General features: G+C 46.6%; 1 protein-coding gene across 1 annotated transcript in view; it reads left to right on the top strand.

The window, feature by feature from the left end:
- Window positions 1-760: 760 nt before the first annotated feature.
- Window positions 761-23620, top strand: part of AUG2 (HAUS augmin-like complex subunit) — a 48818-nt gene continuing 25958 nt past the window's right edge. The window contains exons 1-4 of the mRNA XM_087398503.1: window positions 761-1077; window positions 1258-1392; window positions 10196-10300; window positions 18224-18292. Of these exons, the coding sequence (XP_087254629.1) occupies window positions 943-1077; window positions 1258-1392; window positions 10196-10300; window positions 18224-18292 (444 nt within the window). The 5' untranslated portion in view covers window positions 761-942. The remainder of the gene's footprint in view (window positions 1078-1257; window positions 1393-10195; window positions 10301-18223; window positions 18293-23620) is intronic.

The raw sequence follows: 23620 nt of genomic DNA, 5'->3' as shown, positions 1-23620 counted from the left end.
TCCAATGTAAGTCAAGGATTCCCTTCGATGAGCCATTGATTAAGAGGACTTAGATAGAACATTTTGTTGGAATTTGGGAGTGGATGCAAGAAAATTATTCTAAAAGTTGCTGCCTACGAAAGACAAAAAAACATCAATAGAACATAGGAGAGAGAGAGAGAGAGAGAGAGAGAGAGAGATGTGTCTCTTCTACAACTTGTTGTTTTTGTGTGTGTGTGTGTGAGAGGGAGAAAGAGAGATAAGGTCCGACGAATTCCAGTAACCATGTGCAACACTTTTGAAAACTCTCATATCCAAGCATGCATTTTTTTCTTAAATTGTTTGGCTTGTAGAAATTGTCAAATTGATCCCTATCCTCTTCTCAACGTAAACCAGGGCCTTAGCGCATGAATGCATGCACATGAATACGATGAGAGGTAAGGATGGTAATGTGATGCTATATAGAATGCTATAGGTGGAGGCCTTCTCTCATTTGTGACGGCCGCTGAGGTTGCCCTAGCTGTCATCAATCGCGAAGCGGTCTTTTCATGGATGGAACGGACTTGTTGACAAGCTGTTCTCAAGATGGAAAGAGCGTCCTGCCGGCCTTTCTCATTATAGCAGGGAGCTTGACGTGTCAAGAAACTACTTAGGGTGGTTTCAGACGATGAAGGGATTGGATTGCTAGGCTGTATGCTTGGGGGACCCGGGTTCGATACTAGGACACTTTTTTTATGAAAGTGTAACTGGTGTCAGACGCACTCTCAAGACGCCCCCGACTTTTGTTATTTGCCCAGGTGTGAGTCATCTACGTGTGAAGCTCGGTTCGGCGGGTGTCCGTCCATCTGCGGCGGGCGGCCGAGTGGGAAGAGTGCCTAAGTTTCACTAAGACACGTCGTTAAGGCCTTAAAGGCTGGAGATTTCTGGGACTTTGAAGGTTGAGCAGATCACAAATCACCAGCTATGGCTGCTCCAAATGCCAACCCCAACGTCAACCCTGCAGATACCGCCTGGGTTGGGAAGAAGCCCCTTCGTCGCTTGGGCGGCATGGCAGATGCGCTTGCTATCGCTGCCGATCTCGGCTTCTCTGTTCCTCAGGTACCTCATTTTAAGTCCACATTTTCAGATCCTCACAACAAAATTGTAGTAATCCTAGTCAATGGTTTGGTTTTGGTCTTCCTGGCTACCATAGTGCATTGTCATTTCTTCTCATACAAGCTTCAGACAGATCGAGCTTTTGAATCGCTGTCATGCACATTCCTTTCTTGTGGAGTTCAGGAAGATGCAATGCAAAATGCCGTGCCTGCTCCAGGAACATCGGACAAAACAGATTCTTTGGTGCGCGTACTTAGAGAGCTTACCTCCGTGCAGCGGAACCTTGCTAATCTGCAAGTAGAGCTCCAGGGCCGGCAGGTGAGACCGAGAATTAACCTTCCAGATAACTGCCTGTTTTGCAGATATGCATTTGATTATACTATCTGCAGTATCGCTTTATCTCCTAGTTAGCTCTTTCTTCTGTGTGTGTGTGAGAGAGAGAGAGAGAGAGAGAGAGAGAGAGAGAGAGAGAGAGAGAGAGAGAGAGAGAGAGATTTTTTCTTATTGTCCGTATGTCCTACGTTGGTCTATGTGACCATAAACATACATGGTTTCCACCAAAAGCCGTGTGTCACAGCAGGTGACATGAATACAAAACTAAAGACCATCTCCCCCTAATATTTACAATTAGAGAAAGGACAAAGCTAAAGGCAGGCCCCCAATCATGGACCTCGTGGTAGTAGAAATAACCATAACAGAGGGTACACGCAGTGGAATATAGATAGAAAAGCCTAACTCACATAGGTGGTGTTAATGGTGGAATCAAGAACTTCTTTACTTTGTGTGCTCAACATACATGTGCAAGCCAGTAAATAGACAATGCTCCAAGAGAGATATAGAACCAACAAAAGATATATTTCCGTCCAATGGACACAATAGAAAATGGGTCGAGAGTCCCACCAGAGGCAGTCCTCTGTCCTTAGCAAAATATGTTGTCCTGCAACCTCGGTGGCATTTCTAGATCCCTAAGCCTTCGTGCTCCCATAGAGCTCAAGTTGGCTTTGTCACCATGCCTTGATCCCTGTACCTTGCTGCCTCAAAAGACAGCCAAGGGTGAAGCCCTTGAGCAATGTCTGCAGCTCTCAGCTCCCATTGGAGGGGAGGGCTCGCAGGAGCTTTCAGGATACTAAAACTTGCATTTCGGTAGCAGCACTGATAATCCAGAGATGGTAGGATTTCACCAAAGGAAGAGGTCGGAGCTGAAGAGTGATCCAGTGTGTGCCCGATCTTGAACCTCGGGAGAGAGGAGTCTATCCCCGCCTCCATGAATGTAGAAGAATTCGAAACAACAGTCATCAAGACACATCTGAAGAGAAAGGGTCCCGCCTAGGGAGAACTTGTAGATCCTGGAAGTTGATGCCGATGGAGATCTGGTAGAGGTGAAGGATCATGACCTCCTTGTTCGAAGGAATGGGGAGTGTCAAGCCTGAAACCGAAAAGGGAGGGAGGGATGGGTGTAGAAGATGGAGGTAAGAAAGGGAGGTAGGGATGGAGAAGATGGAGTTCTGAAAGGGAGGGAGGGATGGAGTTCTCTCCCTTAGTGCGCAGCGGAATGAAGAGGAAACTGATATGTTCATAGGAGTGATGCTCCCCGTACCTATGGCCTCCTTGAAGAAGCAGGATCTTTAGATCACCAGAGATCTGGGGTCTTTAGATCACCATGGCTCTGATACCATATAGAGAAACGATAGGGTTTGCAGTGGAGCGATCAAAAATAGACAACACTTCGACACAACTGAAGAACGGAACTCAGAAAACATAGTGCCTGTAGGTAATATGAAAAACTGAATACAAGAACCTCAAGCCGTCGTGTCTCAAGGACCGTGGCTGAGGTGAATCAGAAAGATGATTCCATGTAGAGAAACAATAGAAAAGATAGCAGCAGAGGGAGCGAAACGCAGTCCTCCGTGTAGCTCGATGATGACGAAGATGAAGAAGGGCTGGAGCTGCCCTAGGAAATGGCTGAAAACCAGCTTGCTCTGAGGAAGGAACCTTCAGGCTATGTGGAATAGCAACATGATGAAAAAGGAGCAGATCTGGAGCAGAGGGGACAGATCTGGAAGTAGAAGGGGCAGATCTGGAGCAGAAGGGGCAGATCTGGAGCAGCGGGACAGATCTGGAGCAGAGGAGCAGATCTGGAGCAGAGGGGGCAGATCTGGAGCAGAAGGGGCAGATCTGGAGCAGGAGGGGCTGCAGCAAAGGATGGAGGAGGTGAGGAGCAGCTGCAGGTCCTGTCCTGTCAGTGAGTGTGGGGGGCTAGTGCCTTTATAGGCCTGACCTAGCTGGTCGGCCAGCTGGTCGGTGGGCCTGCCAGCTGGTCGGCCAGCTGGTCGGCCAGACCCTTGCTGGCTGACCTTTTGGCTGGCCTGCAAACTGGTATGTTTGCCCCAGTAATTGGGGATTGCTAGTTGCTTAACACATCCTTCATAGATCTCCTAGGGGGCGAGGGTTCATTACTGGGTGATCTCCTCATATAGATGTTATATGCTGATGATATAGTCCTTATATCCTTCAGCGGAGAGGCTACAGAGAGATCTGGAGGCCTTAGAGGTGTTCTGCAGAGAGAGAGAGAGCTGACGGTCAACCTTGGGAAAACCAATGTTATGGTCAACACCTCACGAGCAATGCTTTGTCAACTTAGTTTCACTTATCGTGGCGAGCAAGTGGAGATAGTGCAGTCGTACACATATTTGGGAGTAGTCTTCACAGGACCCATCTTCACGATGACCCATGCAGCCTAGGCACGGCTCACACGAGGGCATAGTGCTCTGGCTAGACGAAAGCGGCAGTGCTTCCAGGCGCACTTCCAGGATCCACCGGCGAAGGGCTGGCTTTTTGACACACTGATGCGACCAACTGCCATGTATGCATGGGGATGCGATCTCTCGAGGAGGGGGACCGACAGAGACGAGGGGTCACTCTAGACATAGCCCAGAGAGTTCAAAGAACGAGGAGACCGCGTCTCCCACGGCAGCGCGAGATAGCTCAATAGACACAAATACGAGATATCTTCGTAGCTCACTAGAGAGCCATCACTGTTCAAGGCTTCAGTTTTTGACTCTGTTTCTGAGTCTCAGCTTCGAGACTGACTTGTTTTTCAATTTGTACTTGATACTGAATAGATAGATCTGGTCCACTATGCAGTTGCAGTTGACTATTTCTATTCATGATTATGATTTTGTTAGCATAGATTAGTACTCAGCGAGGGCCCTAGCGCACCCTTTGCTTCAGCCCACTGAGGCTTGTATGGGTTCGCTTTTTTGTGTACTTTGTCCCATAGGCCCACGAGGCCTCCCATGGACATTAATACATCTCTCTCTCTCTCTCTCTCTCTCTCTCTGTGCTCAGCTCAGCCCCCGTCGTACAGCCGTCGTTCATCATGTTGTTCAACCCGTACATCTGTTGCTCAGCTCAGCCCGTTCAGCTGTCGTTCCTCGTTCACGTTCAAGCAGGTCGTCGTCAAGCTCGAGGAGGAAGCTGCCAGCAATAGTTCGTTGTCGATGCCGTCACTGAGCACAGAGACCTTAAACGCCGCCGCCTCTCTAGGTCATCATTGAGGAGATCATCACAGAAACAGCCCACCATCTAGGAGGTCTCACGTTGCACGCTGCACAAACCCTAGCAGCCGCCGTCTCTAGGTCTCCACTGGTGCTCCTACTTCTCACCTACCTCTCAGCTCGCACCTAGCCTCTCCTCCTAGCAGCGAACTAACCATGAACTAGGCTGAGACCCTTGGCCCAGTTCGGGGGTTAGTTAGCTTGAGGTCCTGCAGATATGGCCATTATGGAGTGGCCTAGCCTCTCCTTGAAATCCAAATCCCCCCCCCCCCAATCGACTCCAACTAATTGAGTCAGTACTCCATAGTTGCAGCTAAGACGCCTTCCCCGTATGCACATACATACTATAAAGGAGGTTTAAATCTGCCTATCATTGGCCACCATGAGCAGATCTTTTACTTACAGCAAGAGGTTCGTGACTTAAAGATACAATTGGTAGGTGTGACAGCTAAACTTCAGTTTTTCAACGGGCCTGGCAAGTAGGCAATCATAGATGAAGTTATGAAGGCATGTAAGGCTTCCCTACCCACTCCTCAACTAGTCTCCACAGTTAATGACTTAATTCACTCTGAAGCTCAAACAATCAAGAAGGAGGTAAGTGTGGAAGTTGAGAAAAAGGCAAGTAAAACTAACAAGAGATTAAGGAGCATGAAGCCAGATGTGCAAACTCGTTGAAGATTCAGATAGGAGGACTTCTTGAAAAGTGGTACAAAGATGAGGACTCTTTTAGTGAAACTTTAGCACAGGTCAAAGCAGCCATGCCCAACATTGAATGGAAGGATGATGATGAAGAAGATGATGATGAGACAGCAACTAATATCAAACACTCCAAGGGACATGCTATCATCACTTTCAAGTCACGTACTGCGAACCCAAGATTCTTTAACAATCACATAAGCTGAAAGGGACAAAGGTATGGATAGCTGAGGAGCTCACACGAGCTCAACTGAAGAACAAAGTGACTGAATTAGCCAAGGTTAGAGCTGCAAGGAAGGATGGAAAATGGGCAATATATTGTGAAGGCATGGCAATTAATTCAAATCCAAACCAAAAGACTCTCAGTCTTAATGATGTATGGCTGATTATATGTTTTTATGATTCATTAGATGTAGCTACTCTAAATAAATAGAGATGCTTTTGCACTCTATGGGAGCTGCCATGTGCCGTCCCTAAATTGATGTATTAGTTGGTTCTATGCTGTCCCATAGACCTGTTGGTCTTCGGTGGACATTAATAGACTTTCTTTCTTTCTTTTCGAAGACCCAATCTCTCTCTATCTTTCTCTTCCTCTCACCCTTTTCTCTCTCTTCCTCTCCCTCTACCCCTCTCTCTCTCTCTTTCTCTCTCTCTTCCTTCCTCTCCCCCTTTTCTACCATCTTTGGCCCTTCACAAATCTGCCCCCTTCTCCTTCATTGCATTGGTATCAGAGCTCCTTCGTAGGGCCTTGTGCCTTCTTTCCGTGTGCCCTCTTCTCATTCTCAGTGTTCTCTACTGGACTCCATACAAGCAGAAGTAGTTCAACGTCAAGCAAGGACAACGTAGACCAGATGAACCATCAGGATTGCGGGCCATTTGTGACCCATAACTGCACTCGTCGTCGCTCGTACGGGATTGCCCTTAGAATTTACTGATGTGTTTGTTGATATGCCTTCACAGTTGTCCCCAAGGAGAGATGTTGATCATGCCGTAGTCTTGGAGCCGGGTAGCAAGCCAATTAATAAGGCCCTGTACTATCTTTCTAAGGTAGAACGGGGAGAAGTGGCAACACAGGTGCGAGAATTGCTAGAGAAGAATTTTCTCTATCCTAGCACTTCTCCTTTTGCATACCCAGTACTCCTGGTAAAGAAAAAAGATGGCTCATACCGCATGTGTGTTGACTATAGAGACTTGAATAAGGCCACTTCCATTCACACGCTTCCTCTTCTCCCTTTCCATTCTCCTTACCCCCTTACATTCTCTCATCCCCCAACGCCTTTCTCACACCCCTTCCTTCCTGTTCCACTACCATTCTCTCCACCACTCTCTCGAAACCCCTCTCCATTCTCGTGTTCTTTCTCTCTCATGCAACTTCTCTCTACCCCCTCTCATTCTCCCTACCCTCTCTCTCTCTCTCTCTCTCTCTCTCTCTCTCTCTCCTTACTCTCTAACCCCCCCTCTCTCTAATGCCAGTCACGCTCCCTGCTCGACCGTGTTGCTCATCAGCCTCGGAGCCCGTTCTTGTCTCAAACCATCGCTTCTTGGGTGCCATACTGCCCGCCTCCATCTCAAACCCTGTCGCCAATGTTGTGTGCCAGGATGCCATTATGTCGGGTGCATCATCGTAACTCCCACTGACAGTACCACCCGGCTCCTCCTCACCACGTAACTGCAGTTGTATGCATCTCGGGCATTGTAACGTGCCACACACATGCCCCACATCCCTTCTGCCCGTCCACCTTGGAGAGCAGAAAATTTGAGGCCAAGGAATTGAACTATCATGTTTATGATCAGGAAATGTTGGATATCCTACATGCTTTCGAGAAATGGCACCACTACCTGTATGGTGGAAATATTAAATTTAGACGCTCAAGTACTTTCTTATGCAGCGCAATTTGTCCATAAAGCAGAAGAGGTGGTTGACTGCAGTTCAGTCCTATGATTTTGACATTGAGTATAGGAAGGGGAAAGAAAATGTAGTTGCCGATGCCTTGTCTAGAATGTGGGCTTGTAGTTTATCTGCCATTCCACCATATTCATGGGATTCAAGAAGAATATATGCAGAATTCAAAGGCAGCTCCCATATTTTTGGAGTTATAGGAGTCTTTAAGTGAAGGGCATACTGAATTTAAGCTGCATAATGGGCTGTTCTACAGCAAGGACAAAATTTATCTTGTGCTGGACTCCAAGTATAGATTTTTGGTTTTGCACGAAATGCACTCATCTCCTATGGCAGGACATGTGGGTATCTCTAAGACATATGAAAAGATCAAACAGAGCTTCATCTAGGATGGCATGTGGCGGGATGTGGTTAAATATGTCACTGAATACCTGCCTTGCCAACAAAATAAGGTGAACATCCAGCTACCCGCAGGTCTTTTACAGCCATTACCTATTCCAGAAGGCAAATGGACTCACATAGCTATGGATTTCATCACAGAGAGGGGATGGGATAGCATTTATGTGGTGGTGGATAGAATGACAAAACAGGCTCACATCATACCCACTAAGACCCGGTATTCAGCATCACAGGTTGCTTGGCAATTTATTGAGCATGTTTTTAAGCATCATGGCTTCCCTCAGGAAATTGTCAGTGACAGAGATGCAATATTTATGGGTCACTTTTGGCAGGAGTTATTCACAGCAGTGTGTACTCTCCTCACACTGAGCACTGCTTACCACCCTGGTCGGGATGGACAGTCAGAAAGGGTGAACAAATGGATGGAGGAATACTTGAGGCACTTTTGTGAGCCCTTTTGAAGCAATGCATGGATGCAAAGTTGGGATGCCGCCTTTTATTTCGGACATGGCTGTAAAAAATCAGCAAGCAAGAAGTGACTTGGAAAGAATGGATGCCCTTCTGCCATTGGCTAAGAAGAATATGCAGGATGCCCAAGCCAAGCAGAAGAAGTATGCGGATGAACGCAGGAGGTATTTGTCTTTTGAAGAAGGAGATTATGTGCATTTACGCCTCCATAAGAATGGGTATGTCTTGCTGAAAGGTAACACCAACATGAAGCTTGCTTATAGATATTATGGTCCCTACAAGATCATCTGCAAAGTTGGAGAGGTGGCATATGAGTTGGAGCTTCCCAGTACCTCCAAGATTCATAATGTTTTCCATGTGTCCTTGCTGAAGCTGCATGTAGGCCAGCATGTCCAAGTTCTTTCTGAGCTACAACCTATGGATGAGTAGGGTAACATCCTCTATGTCTCGGAGCGCATCATGGGTTTCAGAGACCATGTACTCTAAAACAAGATCTACATAGAGTATCTCATCAAGTGGCAGGGACTCCCTGAGGATGAGAATTCATGGCGGCCAGAAAGCATTGTTCAGGACCACCCCTATCTCCTACCGGGTTAATTAATAGTTGCTGTTTGCTGCACTTTTTGTGACAGCCAGGATGTGAAATTTTGAGGTCAAAATTCTATGGGAAGGGATGGCTGTAATGAAGGGAGAAAAAGGGCCAATTTAGAGGCCCTTTAGAGGCCTTTAAGGTGGAAAATGTCAAGGGACTATATAAGTCCCCATCCACCCCTTATTGTACACTTTTTGATGTGACATCTAATCCTATCTACTCCCACCTCCTTCCTACAGGCTGCCTACACTCTCTTCCCCAATCTCTTTCTATCTTTCTCTTCCTCTCACGCTTTTCTCTCTCTCTCTCTCTCTCTCTCTCTCTCTCTCTCTCTCTCTCTCTTTCTCACAGTTTATGTGTTTTCTAGTATTTCAGTTTATGTATTTTCTAGTACTCAGCGAGGGCCCTAGCGAGCCCTTCGCTCCAGCCCACAGTGGCTTGTATGAGTTTACTTTGTTTCTGCACTTTTGTCCCATAGGCCCACGAGGCCTCCCGGGACGTTAATATATCTTTCTTTCTCTCTTCCTTCCTCTCCCCTACCCTCTCCCCCTTTTCTGCCATCTTTGGCCCTTCACCAAATCTGCCCCCTTCTCCTTCATTGCAGGTCTCTCTCCTCTTCAACTTGCCTTGGAAGGCTTGAGTTGAATGAGGAAAGGAGTCATGATGTGCCCCTGCTATGACGATTGGGGAGGAGGCTACTTGGCTAACCATGTAGGCCATTTCTTCCCTTCCATCTGGTGGACCATTGTTGGAAGTGATATGCAATAAAATTGGTATAAAATTACCAACCAGGTGTCCATTTTTTAGAGCCATTTAGACCCCTTGTGATTACAATGACAATGCCTCTTTAGTGAACGTTTTATTCCCTAGGAATGGCTATGGAGTTGTATCAAAATCGTCCTGTTCTATGTCATATCCGATGTCCTCATGTGGGGCTTACAAGCACACATTACACCAATTTTGAACATTTTAGTGCCTCAGAGATTGAGAAAGGGACCACACCTTCTGAAGCAGAAGCAGGATGGCTGTCTGCCCAGTCATTGGCTTGAAAAAGCCTTTGTTCTAGTTGTGTTTGCATTAATCAAATTTAAAAAAAAAGTAAAAAAATATTAATTTGTATGGTTGGACATTCTATAGTCTTACAAAGGTATATATAAATCAAATAAGTTGAGAAAAGGAAGAAATAAAGGTTTATGAACGTCTCTGGGAGGTTTGAAAAGCCTATGAGACCAAAACTGAAAGCATCATGCGAAGAGGGTGGGCACACGTGCTCGACTTATGTTGAAGATGTCTAGAGCCCCTGCTTTTGTCCTGGCCTGATCAGTGCAAATGTTTGTAGATTTTGGCCACAACAGCCTTAATAGTGGTTTAATTTGTAGCTCAATGCAGCATGGAATGATAAAATTCTTTAGCTTTATTGGTTTGGTAAAGCTCTCAAATAGCTTGATGTTTGCTTTTCGGGCAGAAGGCCTATGAATATAAATTCTGTGAATTCTGTTGTTTACTCAGGATGATCAGAGTGTTGCACATCTAACTCATGTCAGTGAAATGGAGAAGAAATGCCAGGCTTTATCCAGAACTACAGCAATACTAAGAGATGTAATTCAAAATAAGGTATTGTCCTGTTGAAAGTATACATACACAGTTATCTCATCCATAATATATTCTTTTTCGACATTTGCTGGTTGCATGTGTTTCCTTGGATTTTGAGAGATATTTAATTGGAGACTTGGACGAATTTTTGGACTGGCAAAATAAGCTCCCCTTGCTCATGCACTTGGGGCATTGCCCTAGTTTAATGCCCACATCCCATTGATGATGGAGATGTGGAAGGGTGCCATTTGTTTGCTATGTTGTGTTTTTATAAAGGGCATAAGCCTGGACTTTTCTGAGTTTCTTTTTTGTCATGAAAGTTTAAATTGGTGAGAACAAGTTACAAGCTGGTGGATTGTCTTGAAATTTGAAGTGCCGTAATAAGCACCCGTTTTTTCCATACTTGGACTCATGTTCTTGGACAAAGTCCTGGTTTTAAGCTCAGGTTCAAGTTGACAGTGGAGATGCAGAGGCTGCCTATGATATCTGAGTTGTGTCTTTGAAATGCGGTTAAGCCTACGCTTGTCATGTTATTCTTTTTTGTAGCGAAAGTTTGAAATATTGAGAACAAGTTGTAACTTGTGATTTTGCGTCATAGGCAGCTTCAAGAAAGACATATTGGGAGAGATTAACCTAGGAGAGGTCTTGTGTGCCCCTAACCAAAATATGGAGTGGAAATATAACAACCCTCCAGATCTCACACTGATCCAGAACCTACTTTTTTTTTCCCCAAAGAAAGGAACCTTCTATTAATGCTTGAACGATTTCATACAAGATAGCAGCCCCGAAGGTGCTGAGTATGGAAAAAACCGAAAAAGGCTGAAAGAAAGAACCTGCCAGAGAAACCCAGCTCACTGCCTAGGGGATCTCTAGAACTGGGGCTAACAGCCAAGTGGGGGGACTATACAGCCAGCGAATCCCTCGCGGAGTGAAGATGTAGAAAACACCTGTAGGCCAAGCCTTGCAGAAACGAGCACGCCTCTTGATAGTCGCCTTGGAGCTTGGAGTCCCACGCTCCCAGGTGGACCATAGAGTGTAAATGATATCCTGCTAGATGGCAACTAGGGTAGCCGAGGGTGGAACCGGGTGCTTACCCATCACAAGACTGCAGCGAGCCACCCAAATATTCCAAGCTGTGATGCTGGCTACCACCTCCCAAACACTGTCCTCCCTAGGAGGAGGAGGAGCTAGGCTGTCAGGGGGGATTGCCTCGTGGAGTGCAGTCCTCTGGATGCTCTGACCTTGTATCTGGTAGGTTGGGGAGATCTCATCAATCTGAAATGCGTGTCCTCTCTTGTCAACCAAGCCACCATCCTCCAAGTGTAGTCTCTATGAAGACTACATACATGATCCTGAGGGCTCCCATCCAGATCCTCGTTGCGCTACGACAGCTCCACAGGCAATGCGGGATAGTCTCTAGGACACCATCGGAGCAACAACGGCACTGCCCCTCCACTCGCATCTGCTCCAACCACGGGCTGATGGGCAAGCCTCTGTCGTCGGCTAGCCAGAAGCAGTATGAGATCTTCCTCGGTCGCAAGCTAGATCACAACCGCGTCCAAAACCTGGAGCGCACATCCCGGGGCACTCTCTGGGTCACCCAATGTCTCTCCCTTGAGGGGGTCCACCTCGACGAGTCCATCTGAAGCCTCCTGCCAATCCGTGTGGTGTAGGAAAAGAAGGGCACCTCATCCACCGGCTCAGCTAGGCCGCCCCTGGAGGGCCAGAACCACTCTCCTGGATCCCACTGGACCTCCCTCAGGGGTCTTCCCTTCCACAGCCAAAGGCGCCATCTAGAGGCGTCGTGCTCTAAGATACTGGGAGGGTCAATGTGCCACTCATTCCCCAAACGTCCTACCACTTTGATCATCTGCCAGTGTATCCCATCAAGACTCCCATCCATCTCGGGGTCACTCTCAGTGAGTGGCTGAAGTAGGCCTCCAGGTCCTACACAGAAGAAGCCGGGGGGGGTGTTGCTGTGCTGCATCAACATCCTCAAGGGAACACCAGTACGGGAAAACTGCCCCAACCATATGCTGTCTCTCCAAACGTGAAGTCCTTCCCACCAGGACTCAGGAATGGCCAAGTCAATCTCGCCCATCCGCTGCCTTGCCCCTCACAGATGCGCTAGGGCGTCCAGTCTTGCCTCTGTCTCCATAGGTAGTTTGCTCCAACGGTCAAAGGACCCTGCTGGACCATTGTCCCACTGTGCCCAACCAATGGAATCGGCTGTCCGAGCATACGTCCCTCCTGATCTATGATCTCTGGGTGCCACATAAGGGGCTGGCGCTCAAACTCCTCTCTGCATCTAGGCGGAGCACGGATGAGACCCCCTGCCAGTCTCAGCCATACCCTGTGAAGACTCCTCATCAGGGGGGAGCCCTTCCTCGTAAGGGGGGCCTATGAGAAGATCCATCTATGTGAAGGCTGCCACTGTCCCCAAGTGCGTGGGGTGTTCCTCAGGAGCCCTCGCTGTAAGAGGAGCTTCCAAGGCTTTGCACCTGGGGTGAGGCCACGAACCACCAACTTGCCCAGAAGGACTCTGCTTTGCATCTCCGGATCAATGACACCCAAGCCTCCCAGTGCCTGCAGCATGATCACCGTCTGCCAAGCTACTCGGGCCCCAGTGTTCCTCGTGCCGTCTGAACCTGCCCAAAGGAAGTTCCGTACCAACCGTCGGAGCTGCCCAATGCATCCTCTGTGAAAGCACCAGTAGGAGGCAATATACCAGGCCGTGGCAAGAAGGACCTGGTTTGCCACTAAAGCGCGACCTGCTAGAGAGAGTTTGGCCGAGCTCTAATAGAGAAGCTTGCGCCGAACACTCTCAAGGACCGGGGCAATCTGTTGCTCTGCTGTAATGTCAATACCCACTTGGCATCCGAGGTATCTCGCTGTCTGGCCCCGCGGTATCCATCTGAAGCCAAAGTCACTGCCCCACTCACGGATCTCCTGTGTCTCCTCAAAGCCCGTGAAGAAGCCTATAGATTTCGTCCAGTTGATCTGTGCCCCCGAGGCCTCACAGTAAATAGCCAGGGCGCCTCTGACTCTCTCGAGACTCGCTGTGGTGCCCTCAACATACAAGGCTGTGTCATGTGTAAATTTTGAGTCAAGTAGCTCCTCCTCCTATCTGATTGGGAGTCTCAACCCTGTGAGATCCGCCACCTGTGATCTCAAATAGTAGCCCAAAGCCTCCGCCACAAACAAGAAGAGAAAGGGATCGAGTGGGCAGCCCTGGCGGACCGAGCGAGAGAGAGGAAAGGCCTCGATTATGTGTCCTCCGATAAGCATCTGATTAGAGCTCCCTGCATATAGCGCTGAAACTCCTCTGACCCATCTGTCTGAGAAACCCAATCTCCTCATAGTGCCCTCTAGGAAAGACCAATCCACCCTATCGTAGGCCTTCTCAAAGTCCAAGAGAAGGATGGCCAGTGGGTGTGACTCCTCCCATTGCCTCCCAAAACGTGAAGATGTTGTCCAGGATGCTGCGCTCCTGGACAAACCCATTCTGTGTGTCATGGATGATGTTGGTAAGATGGGGCCGTAACCGCAAACTCAAGACCTTGGCAAGGATCTTGTATGCAGTATCAAGCAAAGTGATCGGCCTCCACTGTCGGATATTCGACCTATCTCCCTCTTTCGGGATCAAATAAATCCACCCCTTGCTCAAGCACTGAGGGAGAAGGCCTGTGTCAAAAATCTCCTGGCAAGCTAAACGTAAAGGGGTGGAGATGATCTCCCAGAAGTTTTGGAAGAAGGTCGGAGTCAAGCCATCCTCCCAGGCACTTTTGGGTCGGGAGAGCCTTGAGGGCTTCCCAGAGCTCCTTATCCGTGAAAGGCTCCTCAAGTCTGCTGCATAAGTCTTGCGAGACTACTGTCAGAACCATAGCAATATGCTACTTCTAGCCAGACACATCCCACTTCGCCAGAGTTGCACGAGAGGAGGGTGAGACATCGCCATATGCACCTTACATCCGGATATCCTGGACCTTTCAGCTCGCGGGGAAGTTCTCCTTGTTGGGGACTTCAACGCCAGGACGAGCACGCGCCAGGCACCACTCCTGGACTTCCGAGACGACTCTATCATGCTACCAGACATGGACCTAGACGGAGCAGGTATGACTAGGATCTCATGGAACCGACACGGGCTTGTTACACCATATGGACACGCGCTCCTTGACCTGGGCAGGATGCACGATCTCATAATCTACAACGGGCTTGACCTATGGCCCTTCTCAGGTGGTTTTACTTGTTTCCCACATGGGGGGGCACGAGTGTAGTAGATTACATCATGGGATCCCCTACCTTCACCTCACGTATCACCGACTTCACCGTAGCACCACTCCCTCCAAGAGCTGATTACACATACCTATTCTTTACTATCGCCACCTCACGCTTAGCCACACCACACACACCACATATGACGCACGGCACCTACCACGACATACACTTTGATCACAACCTCTCCCTTGTCTACTCCGGACGCCTAAATAGACTCCTAACCTACATCGATCAAAATGCCACCCATAGAGGACCGTGCTGCCTTGATTAGTCGCACACTCCACGAGGCTGCCCTCCAAGTCTTTCCCCACACCACACGGTCCACTAGACCACCACCTCTTGGTTCTGTGCCTTGCAACAACTGGTACGATGCAGAGTGCAAGGCTTTTTCGTTGACAACTCTGACTTGACACCAGGTGTCACCTCCCGAACACACGAGACACGGTACGCAAGTATCGACGTCTCGTATGTCGAAAGAAGCAAGCATTTCTTCGTCGAAATGAGGAGCTGTTGAATATCTTGTACAGCAACAACTCGAAGGAATTTTGGCGGAGATTCCTTGAGCATGGGTCTCCATCACCTCTCACCGACACGAGAGTTTGGCACACATATGCATGCCATCTTTATGATGTTCCACACCAGCCTACTCCAGATCTCATACATACACCTCGCCCCACCACTTGCACGTTGTTGACTAGAGGGGGAGTCAAGGACACGACATTGAAACTGCATAATGGCCGAGCTAAGGACCACGAGGGGCTATGCACTGAGTTTATCGCATATGGGATCGAGACGTTAGTCCCGATCCTAGCAAACGTCTCGATCCTAGCAAAGCTATTCAACGACGCTATTTGCCTTGGCTTCCCCCGCACTTGGACACTCAATACCATCACCCCCATCCACAAGGCAGGGAATCCCATGGATGCGAGTAACTACAGGACTATCATGATTGGACATGTGATGTGCAAGATCTATGCAACAGTATTGGATGCGTCGGTCAACTTGTTTGCAGAGATGAGAGGGCTCAGAGTAGAGGGTCAGGCTGGTTTCAGGTGAGACCATGGGACTATGGATCACATACTCACACTCAGGAGTGTCATCATCGACTATGCACCAGCCAGGGCGACGTGACATACGGAGGATTCTGCTCTCGCTCTAGTCTTTTTTCTTTTCATTGTCACACCCAGATGTGTTTGATTATGTATGATCAGACTTAGGACTCAGCACGGGTGATGATGCTCGTTTAGTAGCTCCACCCTTATTGTGATTTGTACTAGGTTTTCTTTTAGTCTCATAGACCCATCGGTCTTCCGAAGACTCTAATAAAATTTCTTTCTCTTTTTCTTTCTACCCATTTCTCCACCTTGTTGAGGAGTGGCAGGTGCAACCACATTCTCTGGCCGTGGCTCATTTCCATTGACATCGTCCCATAAGTGTTTGCCAACTAAGATATTGCGAACCATAAAACTCCATAGGGAGTAGTTGGTACCATCCAACTTATCCTCATGTGTGAGGACTCCAAACACTTCATTGGGATTGTTCTGGGCCATAACTGCCAAAGAAAATGCAGCAAATACCAACAAAAAAATTCCCTTCATGGGAATTAAGGTGTACAACACAAATCCCTTCCGGGATATTGATGCAAACTGGCCACTGCTCAAAAAGCAGCCAATCAATGGCTCAAAATGCAACAGCCCAAAAGCATAAACTGAATTGAATCTCTGCCAAATGTGCCTGTGCAACACCTGCAAAAAATCAAAAAGCTCCAAATACAGGAGAATAGGTGTCCAAAACCAAAGGACAGCTTGCTATCTCGGCCTATCAAAGGCTCAAAAGCATCCAAATAACATGCAAATGCCAAAAAACACTGCAGAGTCTGCAATGTGACTCAACCTGAGTCCAAAATTGTTTGCAAAGTGTCCAAACGCCTCGTACACTGGAAAATTGCATGCCAATCACAAAAGCCCCAATTTCTATAGGGAAATTGCAACCAAAAGAGGGCAAAATTATTGAAAGCCCCAAATTGTGCCAAAATTGCAATTTGCCTACAAAAGCTCCAAATTTTGCAAAATGCCCAAATTTAAAATGCCCCTGTCCCAAAAGCACATGTAACAACACCTGTGAATAAAACCTGCACACGGGCTAGGGAGCTGACAACGTACGAGCAGTGTACGGTCAACGCACATGCAACAAACGATCGGTGTAGGCAACTCTACAGACAAGCATTTGTTGAAGGCGTGATGTGTACGGCTGCAGTACGGCAGAGATTGCTGAGTTGGCTGTACAGTGTACGGACAGAGCTGAATAGGCTTGAGAGAGCTGTACGAAAATTTGCCGTACAGCTGTATGGACAGAAGCAGATGTACGGAGAATGGGCAACAGACCTGTAGGGGACGTACGGCAGCAAGGCCGTACAGTTGTATGGCGCTGCACGGACGGTTGACGGAGTTGTATGGTGAGCTGACAGCAGGTGTACGACGAATTACAGGTATGGAGGCTGTTGGACGAATGGCGAGCTGCAGGTGGGCAGAGCCGTACAACCGTACGACAAATGTGCAGCGTACGGACGGAGCTGAGGTGCAAGGATGGAGCTAGTCCGGGAGCTGGTCTGAGCTGTGATACCAACTGTGAGAGTGTGTGTGTGTGTGTGTGTAAGAGAGCCAGAGAGCTGAAGAGAGCAAGAACACACACTATCGTTGAAGAGATAGAAACAACATACAAGCCTTGGGTTTTGTCAAAGTGGCAAAACCCTATCCTAACCACTAACCACTAACTGTAGTTAGGGATACTAACTGTGGTTAGGGGGAAATCTCTAATGAGGGAAAAGTGCCCCTAACCCACTTATTTACATTGGTCACTGCCATGAATTATGGCGATAATTCCAACAAAATCAAGTATAAATTAGATATTATCTGAAGTAGGGTGAGAGTTGGGACCTGAAAACCGAAGCCCGACACCGTGGTGGCTCATCTGTGAGCGGCAAAAATATATCGGATCTGCGTCTGTTGGGCTGTCTCATGCTGTGGTGGTAGGGGAGGGCATGGTCCTCTCGATCTTTGAACCCGCTGGTCTATGTTCAGATTGACCCCTCGTCTCGGGTGGTCTCCCCTAAGGAAAGCTGTGATAGGCCGGACCTCAATAGAGTGTGCTCTAGTCGCTATCTGTGCTGCAGGTGGTCTTTGCGTCCCTCTCTCAGTGATCTAGGTTGCCCACATATCAGCTAGCTCTTCCTTCTCCACCCCACTGTGTCCTAGAGCTGATTCAAATGCATAAAGTCTATGACATGTCAATGTGCTCTGTCTGCATCTATATACACTAGCTTAAAGCAAAATAGAATACCCACTTTAGAAGGGCATTCAAGGTATCGATGAAAGATATGGGCTAAGTCTATAGGAATAACAATTGGAAATAGTAAGATTTGGTAAGTTGGAAGTATTTGCTTTGGAGCTACTGAGATATGCTAAGTTGGAAGTATTTGTTTAAACGTAGAAAAGAAAACGGTTTTTTGTTTTTTGACTTGATTGTACTTAGCAAAACCTTTTTGAGTTTGCCGTGTTATGATTTTCTACCATTTCTTTTGGAATTTGGCAATTTTGATAGCTGTGCAAAATAAAACTTTTCAATGTGATCAGTGTAAGTAAAGAGTCTTGATATGAATTTGTGTAGGATCGCATTATAGCACGCTTACAGCAGCCATACTCACTAGATTGCATTCCCGTGGAGACACAATATCAGGTATCATTGCCTCTTGATTTGAGATGTAAGGATGATTCTATGAGTTTGATAAGCTATTGTGCTGTTGTTTTGTAAAAATGTAATCGAGGGTATATGCAACTAATCACATGAATGGATGCTTGTTTTTGAAAATTTAAACAGTAAAATGTGCAAAACATTGCTAAAAAATTACAGAAAGATTTCATGATATTAATATGCAAAGCGAAGGATTTATGACACACAAGTCACCCTAGGATTGAGGAATACTACGAAATAAGGTGGCTGCCTTTTAGACTGAAGTGCCCTCCACACACATGCACAGGTAGGAATGACTGCGTGCGCGCACGCGCACGTGCGCACACACACACAGACACTAGATTGCTGCAATGGAAATGCCAACATTCTCTAAAATGAGAATTTTTGACTTCCTTTTGTAAGGCTTGATGCTTAGCTATCTGAGACTTTACAATCTCATCATCCTCTGGCTCCCCTTTCTGATAACCTTTTTTCCGACCCTTTTTTTGAAGAACATGCTGCAATCTGACCTGAAGGTAAAGAAACCATGTAAGAACCCAGCTCCGTATTTTTTAGATTCAGCATATTATACAGAGCTGCATGCTACACACCAACATAAATTCATTCCGTCCATAAGGTGTAGGCCATCTTCACCTAGTTCTAGTGATGCCCTATGGGCCCTGGTATGTGCCTTGTAGGCATAGTTATAGGCACTTAGTTTATTTTGTGCCTTTTATGCCGCATAGGACACTTAGTCCTATGTGACACCTAGGACACTTAGTCCTAGGGTCTAGCTACAAGCACTATGTACTTTCTTTTCATAATACACTAGTTGATGTGATGGCTGCTATCCTTCGGCCCTTGTACCTTGTACTTGCTCTTTCGTTTATCGATCCTACAGTGGTATCAAAGCTTGGTTTGACTTGTCTCTTGCCTCTGGATTTGCACCAGCTCCCCTTAGCCTATCTGGACGTCTGTACACAGGACACCTGTCGTACCTGCGCCGCCGTATAGCGTGCACACAGGAGACCCACCGTACTTGCACGGCCGTATAGCAGTACTACGACGTACATCTCTCTTACAACCGTACTGTGTTCTGTACATCGTATTGTGTTGTACACGTTCCGTACAGTCGTATGCTCTGCTATGTACAGGAGGCTTCATAACTGCTCCGTATTGAAGGTTGCATATCCATTCCGTATTGTGCCGTACACTTTTCGTACAGCATCCGTACGTTGTACTTGTGCCGTACATTGGATTCCGTATTGTGCTCCGTACATAGTACTTGTCCCGTACTTGCATTCTGTACGTTGTACGTACATCGTACATTGGACACTTGTACCGTCGGTACACAGCAGCTCGTACTTGTCTCGGGAGTTCCGTACAAGTTTGGCACGTGTGAAATCATTTGCAGGACATTCTCAAAATTTGGGGCTTTTGAGGGCTTTGGCTCTCCTTATCTTCCTTTTACTGTTTGAAGTCGTATCAAGGTATTTCAATAGTTTGGAAAGCCTACCTCCTGAGGTCTATACGTTGGGACAGTAGCATTTTTGCAGTCACCTTGTGGACAGCAAGTCCTAATTTTGCAGTTGCAAGCCTTGAGGCTACCTTTTGGGATTTGGTCTGCAATTTCTTGGTTGATTGCAATACATTGGGTCAAATTGGAGAACATTGAGTCACTTTTGCAGGACATTGAGTCAGATTTTTATACATTGGGTCACATTTGCAAAAATCTCAGCAAAATTTGGGGCTTTTCTGCATTTGCCCTCTTTTTGGCCTATTTGCCCTCATTAAATTTGGGGCTTTTGCTAGATTTGCTGTTTTTGCAGTGAACATTGCCTGACACAGTCACATTTGGGTCAAATCTGCATTTGCCCTTTGATTTGGGTTGGAAATTTGCAGAATATTTATTTGCAGATATTTGCTGTCATTTTTGGACAGCCAGCTCTTTGCAGTGATAGCCTTGAGGCTTTTGGGTTTTCAGGTCTTTTTCAGGGTATGACATTTGCAATGGCTGGGAACAATCATGATCTATTTGGCATTCTTCGTGAAGATGATAAGTTGGATGGCACCAACTATCCGATGTGGTCTTATCTCATGAAACATATTCTTGTTGCAAGGCATTTTTGAATATTGTTTCTGGGGTTGATCTGAGGCTAGTCAATGATAGTGGTTGCCTCTACTGCTGGTCCCCCTGCAGAGGGTACTCCTCCTGATGCCTTATCTTCTAGCACCTCTACTACTGCTCCCCCAACTCAGGAACAATCAAGATGGGATGCAAGAGATGCAAATGCACATTCCTGTATTGCTTTATCATGCAAGAGAATCATTATTCCACACATCCGGTCTTGCAGGACAGCAAAGGATGCTTGGGACAAATTGGTTTCTCTTTATCAGATTCGCAATGAGGCACGTGTTGCATTTTTAAGAAGACAGTTGCAGGAAGTCAGTATGAATGAAGGTGATTCTATGGATGCATATTTGACAAAGGTGAAGGACCTCATGAAACAACTTGCCAATATTGATGAGGTGGTGCCAAATTCTCAGCTTGTCAGTACCACATTGAATGGATTGCCAGATTCATATCAAGGGTTTGCTACATCCTTCGGTTAGTGGCCATGGGTAATCCAGACCACTACTCTTTTGATTAGCTAGTTACTTTGCTTTTGCAGGAAGAGCAAAGTCGTGCTAATAGACAAGCCATTATTCCTGATCATGCATTTGCTTCACAGCAGACAGGAAGAGGCAAGGCTTCCAAGCCTATGGGCAAGCCTAAATGTGCGCATAGCAGTGGCAATTCCTCCAATGCATCTAAAAATACAGCAGATAAGTCAAAGAAGAAAAGATGCAACTATTGTCGCAAGCCTAGACATGACATTTCAGAATGCAGGAAGCGCATTGCTTCGAAGAAAAAGAAAGCAGGATTGACAGTTAATGCCTCACATGCAATTGAATCCCACAAGCTAGCAGATGCTTCACATGCACATGCTCTCCAAGATGATTGGGCATGGGCTGTCCATTGCTCATTTGAATACTCTAAAGTTGATGCACTCTTTACTGCTAATGATGCTCAGTCTTGGTATTTTGATAGTGGTGCTTCCAAGCACGTCACATCTTGCAGACAGTTGTTTCATTCCTTAGTTGATGCACCTCGTGGGGGAACTGTCACATGCGCTAACAATGCCTCCTATGCTGTAAAAGGAATTGGAGATGTTCAGCTCACATCCATTTCAAGCCATCCTGTCACTTTGACAAATGTTCTCTTTGTGCCTGGAATTGAAGTCAACTTGATTTCAATTTCAGCAATTGCCACTTCAGGTTTCAGAGTGATTTTTGATGGATACAGATGCCTAGTATATGATCTTCGTGATGACAATGCTTAGTCCTCACTGGCACTTTGAAAAAGGGGCTTTATCACCTTGATCATCACTCAGCTGCATTCTCTATTGAAGCATTTGCTATTTCAGATTCACAGCTTGCTGAAACTCATCTTTGGCATGAGAGAATGGGTCATCTCAATTATAGAGCTCTTGCAAAGCTACATTCACAGCAGATGGCAAATGATGTACCTCAAACTCATACAGTTTCCAAACATGTGTGTGAAGGTTGTCTTTTGGGTAAGATGCATCGGTTTCCTTTTCAAAAGAATTGTCCAAAACTCTCACAAAGGAAATTGCAGCTAGTACACAGTGATGTCTGTGGCCCAATGAAGACAACTTCCATTGGAGGGTACAAATATTTCATGACTCTCATTGATGACTTCACAAGATATTGCTGGGTATATCCTTGAAAAGCCAAATCTAAAGTGTTCTTATGCTTTCAGAGGTGGCTGAATATGGTTGAGAATGAATCAGGATGCAAGCTTGTCACCCTCAACACAGATAGGGGGGGAGAGTATATGTCAAAGGAGTTTGATGCATTTTTGTCTTCATGGGGCATTGCTTACTCATGCACTACTCCTTACACTCCTTAGCATAATCCTATTCTTGAAAGGAAAAACAGGTCCACTATGGAGATGGCCAGATGCATGCTTAAGGCCAAGTCCTTGCCCAATAAATTTTGGCTTGATGCAGTGATGTGTGCCAACTATGTGCTGAATAGATCACCTACAAGGGCATTGAAGACTGTTACATCTTATGAAGCATGGAAAGGCAGGAAGCCTTCACTTTCACACATGCGAGTTTTTGGGTCTCTTGCATATGTTCATGTACCATCTCAGCTGAGACATAAGCTTGATGACAAGGCAATCAAATGCATATTTATTGATTACAGCCGGGAGAGCAGAGGGTATAGGTTATACCAACCAAATACTGGGAAGATTATTGTCACTAGAGATGTAATCTTTGCTGAACATTCGGCTTCTCCTCTTGTGGACTGCAAAGCTAAGCCAGAAGTTGACATGTTTGATGCCTTTGACTCTTGGTTACCTCTGCCTTCCTCAGAGGAGGACTTTGACCAGCAACATGAGCCTCTTGTAGGCCCCCCAACAAGCAATGATCAGCCAGTACTCCATGCTGATTTGCAGGTTTCTCTTCCAGCACAAAATGATCCCATTATTCATGATGCAGTGATTGAAGAAAGAGCTGTCAATCGACAGTAAAGGCAAGTTTCCAGATGGCTTCTTGATACATTGAGGGACAGCAAACAAGATCAGCCTTTTGCTGCCCGGACAAGATCAGGGAATAGACAGATGCATGGTCACTTTCTTGAGTTTGCACTCCTTGCTACAGCTTGCAATGAAGAGCCTCTGTGCCATAAAGATGCTTTTGACAGCAAAGAGTGTATGGATACAATGAGAGCTGAGTTACAATCCATTGCCAAAAATGACACATGGGAATTAGTAGATCTCCCTCCCGGCAAGCATGCCATTGGTACGAGGTGGGTCTACAAATTAAAAAGGAAATCTGATGGCAGCATAGATCGACACAAAGCATGTCTTGTTGCAAAAGGGTATGCCCAACAACAAGGCATTGACTTTGAGGAGACATTTGCTTCCACATCCAGGATTACTATCGTTAGACGTGTCATTGCCATTGCAGCCCATCACCATTGGCAAGTGCACCAATTTGACATCAAGACTGCTTTTCTTCATGGGGATCTGCAGGAAGAAGTCTATGTCACACAACCTCCTGGCTTTGAGGTTGTTAATTCTGAAAATAAGGTATGCAGGCTTAGAAAAGCCCTTTATGGTTTGAAGCAGGCACCCAGGGCATGGTATGCCAAAATTCATGCACACTTACTATCCCTTGGTTTTCAGAATAGTCCCACAGAACCCACTCTTTATGTCCGTGGGAGTGGATCTGATTTTTTAGTGCTGATTTTATATGTGGATGA

The sequence above is a fragment of the Dipteris shenzhenensis genome, chromosome 27 (genome assembly GCF_047967505.1).
Source record: "Dipteris shenzhenensis isolate YYH24624 ecotype China chromosome 27, Dip_SZ_1.0, whole genome shotgun sequence".
In the NCBI taxonomy this organism is placed as follows: domain Eukaryota; kingdom Viridiplantae; phylum Streptophyta; class Polypodiopsida; order Gleicheniales; family Dipteridaceae; genus Dipteris; species Dipteris shenzhenensis.
The sequence above is the reverse complement of the archived record's forward strand: the minus strand, read 5'-3'. Positions and strand labels throughout refer to the sequence as shown.